General features: G+C 50.7%; 1 protein-coding gene across 1 annotated transcript; it reads left to right on the forward strand.

The window, feature by feature from the left end:
• Positions 1–1,080: 1,080 nt before the first annotated feature.
• On the forward strand, positions 1,081–7,591 carry LOC104615679 (probable G-protein coupled receptor 144; the record flags this gene model as incomplete). The annotated part of the gene is made up of 9 exons (XM_010290467.1): positions 1,081–1,158; positions 1,246–1,309; positions 2,023–2,253; positions 2,995–3,648; positions 4,294–4,392; positions 4,884–4,969; positions 5,368–5,649; positions 6,964–7,075; positions 7,457–7,591. Coding segments are annotated over 9 exons (1,741 nt in total), but the record flags the coding sequence as incomplete, so codon positions are not given.
• Between the last annotated feature and the right edge of the window lie 320 nt (positions 7,592–7,911).

A 7,911-nucleotide genomic window follows, 5' to 3' on the forward strand; every position in this document is an offset into this window, starting at 1 on the left:
CCCTACTTCTCTGCCAAGACTGTGTTCCAGATTCCCTGTGGTGGCATCTCCAAGGACCACCCCAGAGAAGGGAAGACCTGGGCTTCAGGCACAGGGCGAGGAGCGGGAGGTTGGTGGGGCCCTTCTGCTAACGCAGCGCCAGGCTCTGCGGGCAGCTGCCTGTGGCTCCCATCGCTCACCGATCAGACGAGCGCAGAGCCAAACATACTTCTCCCTGGAGGGCTTGAAGCTGTGTTCTGTGCTTGTAAAGTCACTGCTGAACTTTGGAAGACTGCTTGTGAATGTATTTAGAGCCCAGGCTTCAGAACTGATCTTCTTAGTGCCTTGGCAGCAAAGTGCTTAAATGTGTGTTTTTGCTGCGCACACAGGAGAGCCCCAGCTAGAGCAAAGAGATTATTCACGGCTGGCAGTGTCAGTGCCGAGAGACAGCTTTAGGACTTGTTTGCATTGGAGATCACAGTGCCAGTTTCCATGTTTGTATCTTTACATACCCTTATCTACAACTTTACTCGGTTTTATACGGCCACGCAGTCAGGTTTCCCTCCGCCGGAGCAGAGGTGGTGCGGCGGGGGCTCACCGACGGCGTCCCAGCGTTGGGCAGCTCTCCGGGATGGCTCCGTGGTACTGAGCCGTGCTCTCGGGCACTGCTCACGGAGGCTGGATTTACTGGTCTGCAGGATCCGTTCTGGTGCTGTATTCCTGCGGGCCTTAAAAGAAATTAGGAAAGCTGCCAGTGATGTGACGCTGTTTAACAATGCAATTTATGATGGCTTTTTTATTTAGTTAATGCAGATAAAGGGGCTCTGCTAACTTACCTGTCTACTAGTATCACACACCTGTATATGCTTTATGATTAGTTTGTTCTATATCCTGGAAACAACTCTTAAACTGAACCTTGAGGTCTTTAAGAAGAATGGAGAATTATTTTGATAGAATACTACCCAGGACAGGGATTTCAGAGAGAGTCGTTCTCTCTTTTTTGATTCAAGACTTTCTGAGGAAAGCAGCCTTGTCTGACAACTAGCTTTCTGCAGAATGCTTCTCTGCAATGCATCTCTAGTAACATTTTGTTTATTCTAGAAAGGAGTGAAAGCTTTCCAACTGGTCAGCATGTTTAGTAGAGACTTGAGACCTGATTCTTGGTTCTTCGGCTTTCTGGTGAGTTTTATGGTAACTTCTATAATTTGAGTATTTGAGATAATATTAATGCTTTATATGAATGTTACAAAACATCCTCTCCAACAGGTCGGTAGTCTCTCCAGGAGTCTCTTTGCCTTTGCAGCCCTTGACAAGAATCAGACTTCTAAAGGTTAGTGTTTTTATCAGCACTTCTGCATGTTTTTAAAAGTAGTATTCAGCGCAGAGAAACAATGCATAAAAAGGTGTCCAGTGGCAGAAACAAAGGTAAAGAAACTTTTTCTGATACTGTGTTTTGTCACTGAAATTATATTTGCATAGCTAAGTATTTGCTTGGTTGACTATGAAATTGTTGTCTAAAATCAGGTAAGTACTGCTCAGCTGCTAGTCCTTGTGCTGCTGTAACTGCAAACAAAACAGATTATTTTGTGCTTGCGAATTGCAGCTGCAAATGCAGAAGCTGGGAGGAGCTGGGAGGTGGGGATACAATGAGAAAATTTGCTCGTACATAACTGCTTTGAACAAGCTACCCTGAGGGCAATCCCTGGGCGTACCACAGCCAGCGTTTCCTTTGGACTGAGCTCAGCAGGGTTTTCTGTGTGTCGTCTCCAGCCCTAGGCCAGCGATCCAGTTTGTGAGCAGACTCACAGATGTCCCTCGCTTTAGGTCCAGTATAGTCTGGACTTTTCTGTCACACTGTGCCCACTGAACATCCCCAGGGCTGGATGCGGAAATGAGCTCCTGCCTCCAGCTCCCCTGGGGTGCACCAGGCGGTGTTTGTAAATGCCTGGGGATGCTGCAAGAGACTGACCCTGTAGCGTATGTGGCACAAAAGTGGTTTGGAGAGGCTTTCTGTTTCTCCATATTGTGTGTGTCTTTCTCCAGGTTTTGTTCCTGTCACGATTGAGACCTCAAGACACATGTACGAATATGTGGCCACTGCGTTGGACTGGTGGCATGCAGACAGATACTGTGAACAACGCTTTGCTCAGTTGCTCGTTGAACCCCGAGACAGTGAGCAAGCTTCCTTTAGCAAACTGCTGCAGTCCCACCACATCAGAGGTTCTGTCTGGCTAAATGAAAGGGATGGTGTCCTGCCCAAACCAAAGCGGAGACGTGAGTATAAGCGCATTTGGACAATTTGGAGACATGTTCACTGCTGGATCTTTTTCATTCTGAAAAATTAATCTGACTGGAAAATTTGCCGCTCGTTTTTTACTGTCACTGTGTAACACCTAAGACCTCTAGTCACAAGCTGGAGTTGGCAGTGTGAACAACAGTGATCCCAGCCCATCAGCTGGTCACTGTCAAGATTTTTTAATGCATTGTGACAGAAGGGAGTTGCAAAGGGGCTCCTCTGCTCTGTCCTCCTGTACCATCTCCCTGTGAAGCAGGTCTGGCTTTGCTCAGCCTCACCATTTGTGACCTGTGGGTCCTGCAGAGCAGTGATGTTAGAGACAGGATGAGGAGAATGGGTGTTCCCCAGCAGCGAGGCACCGCGTGGCAGATGCCTCAAAGGTCTTATTTGACTACGCTCTTGGTTGCTATAGCATGGGATGCTTGAGAACATGCTGTTCCTTCCATATTCACTGTTTGCAATCCTGTTTGCTAGAAAACTAAGTCTCTGGAAATTACACTTGCTGATGCAATCTCAGCTTGCCTGCCTTCCTGATCCCCTCCAGGCACGGGGGAAGCAGAAGCCTTGCTGAACACTTACAGGATGTCCTTGCCTGTGGGGCCCATGAGTTCTTCGCTTGAGTAGGAGGCAAATTAAAATGATGGTTTCATCCCAATGGAAAAGGAGCAGGCTTTGGCCTGTGCTTCTTCCTTTATGCTGGCTGAAATTTCTCATTCTAGGGGACCACATTGTACCAGTCCTGGTATTCGGACACAAAACAGACACAAAATATGTGAAGGTGCTCTCTGACTTCCCAGCACTGCCTGCTGTCACAGCCTGCTCCCACCTCCAGTGGGACACCAGGACCCAGGAGATTGCTACCATCTTCTCCTATGCTGTGCCGGCTTTTATTAATGAGTTCCAGCTCCGAGGCTTTGTCGACGAGGAAGGCTTTGTTCGATTTGCTCTCATAGTCCACGGGCACCATTCCCCATACCTGCCTGTGTTCCGTGCTGATAGACAGTGGCATCACTTCTGTGTGACCTGGCAGCAGGAAAACGGGACCTGGGCCATCTATGCCGATGGTAAAAGGAGGGCATCTGCCAGCGGTTTGTGTGCTATGGGGCCGTCTGCCCCCCAGGGCATCTATGGCCAGGGGACCTTCATAATTGGGCAGGACCAAGATTCCCTGGGGGGCACCTTCAGGGAGAAGGAGTCCTTCAGTGGGAACATCACTGACTTGCACATCTGGCAGAAAGTCCTCAGCGTGGAGCAGATTGAGAAGGTTCGGTCATGCTGGGTAGTAGAACAAGACCTTGTATTTGGGTGGAGCTCAAATGCTCTGGAGGTTGAAAGCACCGTTCAGGAAATGACCGCCCAGTTTCTTTGCCCAGGTAAGTCTCATTACCCTCGCTCTTCAGCTCCCTTCTGCAGCGGTGGCTCAGCACGCAGGGATAGTCCGAGCAGCCGATCCCATCCTTAGAGAGGGAGTTTGGTGCGGTTTGTGGAAAGCAGAAGCACACTCAGAGCTGGGCTGGGCAGTTTACAAATCGTACTTAGAGGCACAGTGATCCCTAAAGCCTTGGTCATGAAGACCCCTGCAATGACCCTGGCAAAGGCAGCTGTTCCCATGTCCTGGGCTATTTCCAGGTGCTCTCTTCTACTGGGAGAAAAGGCTTACTCGTCAGTGGTGCTGTTTCCTGGGGTTTGCACGCCCGGGGCTCCGATGCTCTGCTGGGAGGAGGGATTCTGTCTCCCAGCCAGGCTGGCGCGACGTTAAAATCACAAACTCTGGACCTGGCACTGCCGCCTCCTCCGAGTTCCTTCTGGAGCGGGTTTACCAGGCGGGTCGGGAGCAGTTTCTGAGCCCAGACCCTGCTCTGCGCCGGCTCGGGGGCTGCTTAAGGGGCAGTGCGCAGAAAAGCAGTCTGCTTTTGTCTTCAACGGGGTTTGTGGATTGCTTGCAGGAAATGTAGTACCTGCTGGGGATGGAGTGTCTCTGGGGGACCTGGCCCTTCTGTTTGTGTGTGTTTCCACAGGGCCTGTTGAGGAATGCCAAGTTTTTGAAGTTGGCAGCGGTGGATTCAGTTACGCATCTTGTTTGCAGTCTTTGCCTTTTATCTGTCGCTACAGAAAGGGTACAGCATCTGTTATTTATTTATTCGTTACTTCCACGGCGTTCGCTCATGGAGGTCCTAGCTAGGCTGATGGGAGTGATGTGGAGGCCTTGTGTCTGCTCTGAAGAGATGGCATGCAAAAGCTGCTGTAGCTGTGACTTTGCTTCAGTTGCATGCACTCTGACAGGTTACTTTGCTGTTCTCCAGTTAAGCAGTGGTTGTACATGTTACATGGCTTCTGGATGCAATGCTGTAGCGTGACTCCCAGTCCAGGCATCCCCCAGACCCGCTGGCCAGGGTGACACAGGGAGGAGGCAGAAAAGAAGTGTTAGACTGTCTCTCCAGACGGGATCTTGTACTAGAAATAAAATACAGCTGTGAAGTCTCCTCGTCCTGACTGTCCTACAAACTTACCCACCATCTGAGGCCCGTTCCCCAGGCTTTGAACATGGCATGTGCTAACCACGCTGCTAGACATCACAGCAATGGTTATGCTTTTGTTTTATTCTCAGATGCATACTGGCAACTGAAAAAAGCTCAGCTGGAATCCAGCCATTCGCTTGTCGGCCGTGTGAACGTGCTTGCAGAGAGGACTGTGGTGAGTCCCGCGACCCCAGCAGTGGCGGCTGGCATGGGGAGCGGGCAGGAGCTGTTGGGGTGGACTTGCTGGCACCTGCTGGTGTTTGAGGTCACTTTGCCAGCAGTGATGCCTGTGGCCTTTTCTCAGCTTCTGTCAGAGAGTGTGACCAATACAGCTTTAACTCGTGCTGTGATCAGAGTGAAGTGTTGCTTCAGGTTGACTCGTCTCACTGAGGTTGAGAGGCTGGACAAGAGAGTTCAAAATGCCAAGGCAGATCTCCTTCCCCTAAGATACGCCTGGCTGGCTAGGCAGGTGTCCTCACACCGGCGAGGGCATGCAGGGCATTGCCAAGGCATAGCTGATGATCAGGCAGAATCAGGGCTCTGCGCTGAACTAAACCATCTTTTCCATGGCAGATTCCTGAGAACGTCTTCACAAGTGATGTCCAAGACATGAACCTCTCTGTTGCTCTTGGTGCTCTTGATGTCTTAGCAACAATTCTGAGAGAAGGAGAGACACCCGTGCTGGAGTCGTCTGACCTCCTTGTGGTGCTTCAATTACTAAAGCAAATTTCTGATGTGGAAGTCCAGGAGGGAGAGGAGCTGGAGATGTTGGAGCAATTGGGCCAGTACTACATGGAAGTGACTGAGTTAATCTTGGAAGAGCAGAATATTGAAACGTGGTCATCAGTCAGCCAGGTAACAGTGTCACCAGCACTCTGGCTGCTGTGTGCCACATCTGTTCATCTTGTTCTGTGTGCAGCTCCTTGGCCTGCTGTATGGCCACAGGGTCAGGACTGTCCTTGCATGGTCACATGTAGCCTTTCTGGCCGCATTCTGGAGCTTGTGAAAATGCTGTAAACATGGGCATGGAGACTTTTGGCCAGCTCAGATAAGGGCCAGCTGCCTTACTGATGCCTCATGTGTTGGAGGTGCGAATAAGTTCGTCTGCAAACAAGTGCAGTCAAGTGGTGCCTTCCTTTCAAACACCTCCAGAGTCTCAGCTCTCTTCAAGTTTCTCCACTTTGTTGGCCTAGATTTATGGGACTACACACAGTTTGCAGATTCCCCGTGCTTTGTAGATTCCTTGCTCCAACATCCTGCTGTCTCTGGCAGGGCAATGCCCTTCACTTTACAGTTTGTTGTATTTTCCATGGGTGGGCTGCCAAGGACCTATCTTTCATCAGCCCCCACGCTGTTCAAAACACGGTCAGGCTTTGTGTGAGGGATTTCCATCATCCCACCCCCATCAGGAATTTCTCCGTTGGTTTCTACCCTTCTCACGCGGGTCTTTTGTGTCTGTTGTATGGCCTGCACTCCCCACCTGTCTCTGGGAAATGTGTGACAGCGTCTGGCCTGGCCAGTGCTCCAGGAACCAAGCCAGGGACCTCTAGAGACGAAAAGATGCTGAATAGTTCAAGTTTACCTCATCGCTTAGCTTAAGTCTCCGTGGCCACAATTACTCACAGCTTATCGATAGTGGCATAAAACCAGCTCTGGCCCAGTTTAGCTGGTGCAGCAGACGTATCTGCTGAGGGAGAGAGGGTTTGACTTTGTGTACTACGGGGTAGCACTTGTGCTGCCCAGCACACGCAGGACCTTGAGCAATGGGGCCAGTCACCTGCTGCACTTCCAGCAGCAGAGCCTATTTCTGGGTGCAACCTTTTCCAGGAAGAGAGGATGGTTGTTCTACAGCTCTGCAAGAATCAAGAGTCAGGTCTAAAAAATCAGTACTTTCTTTCATATGGTTATTTAGTTATTTATTTCCATGCTGGTTTAATGGGTTTTTATACAGACCAGCAAGTTTCCCTCATTGCCAGTCTTGTCTCCATTGCTGAAGGAACTGGGAGCATCCTTTATTGGAGAAATCAAAGAAAAGCAAAGAAAAAGCTTTGAGTCCCAACTTCTCTTTTACTGCCAAGGACCAAGCATTTAAGAAAACTCTTGTGACCTGTGGGAAGTGTGAGCTGGTGATGCAGGTGCTGATTTCCATTGCGCTCTCTGTGTTTGCAGGTTATCAGAGGGCCCATGGCTGTTGTTGAGCTCTGCGACAGAATGGTGTCACACTTAGCCCCACTGCTTACCTCAGGGAGGACAAAGATCACGATCCAGCATGGGAATGTCGGTGAGTGGCACTGGCAGAGCTCGGGGAGGGCATCTCACCAGGACCCAGCTTAGTCATCCCATCTGGTTCCCATTGCAAGTCCACTCCTGGCACCTCTCCTCCTCTGGCTCATCTCTTGCTAACCTTACAGTCTTCTCCCCATACCCTCCGTTCAGAAGTGTCACAGTGTGGGAGTCATCTCTCACAATGTGGATTGTAAGAAACCTTTGGGTGCAGGAGACAACCCAAGCCCAAATGCACACGGTTTGCACTGAAAGGGATCTGTCTGCTGCTGCTGTGAGTCTTGGCTGGGGTTATAATGTCCTTGTGGTATTTTGCTGTAGCAGTAGCTCTGGAGGAGGGCTGAACCCTGGTTCAGTGCCTGGTTTTACTCCTCCACAGGGATGGAGGTCAGGAAGCTGGAGCTGAGCAGGCAGGAGCTGAGCAGTGAGGCATACCTGGTCCAGAGCTCTGAGGAAGACAGGCAAGACCTCATTGAAGTTCCAGCAGAAGAAATGCAAAGACTGAAAGCCAGAGGTATGTTATAATGCCTGTGCTTCCCTGGGTCTCCCCACGGCACTTCTGCAGCATCTTCCTTAATGGCAGGAACTCTTTACCCTGCACACGTGCAGTCTGGAGAAGTGTGGGGAGGAGATGCCCTTGGTGAACGGGAGATGGGCTGTAGGGGAAAGATTATCTACAGCCCCTCTACAGGCACAGCTTGGAGCTGCGGTGACCTGGACCCCCAGTATCACACCCCCGGATTGGGGCAGGGGTGCTGAAGCAAGGCCTGCTCAGAGCTGCCCCGCGTGCTCGCACCTGCCCCGCGTGCTCGCGCCTGCCCCGCCATGTCACAG

Source organism: Phaethon lepturus, unplaced genomic scaffold (assembly GCF_000687285.1).
Source record: "Phaethon lepturus isolate BGI_N335 unplaced genomic scaffold, ASM68728v1 scaffold23237, whole genome shotgun sequence".
NCBI classification, from domain to species: domain Eukaryota; kingdom Metazoa; phylum Chordata; class Aves; order Phaethontiformes; family Phaethontidae; genus Phaethon; species Phaethon lepturus.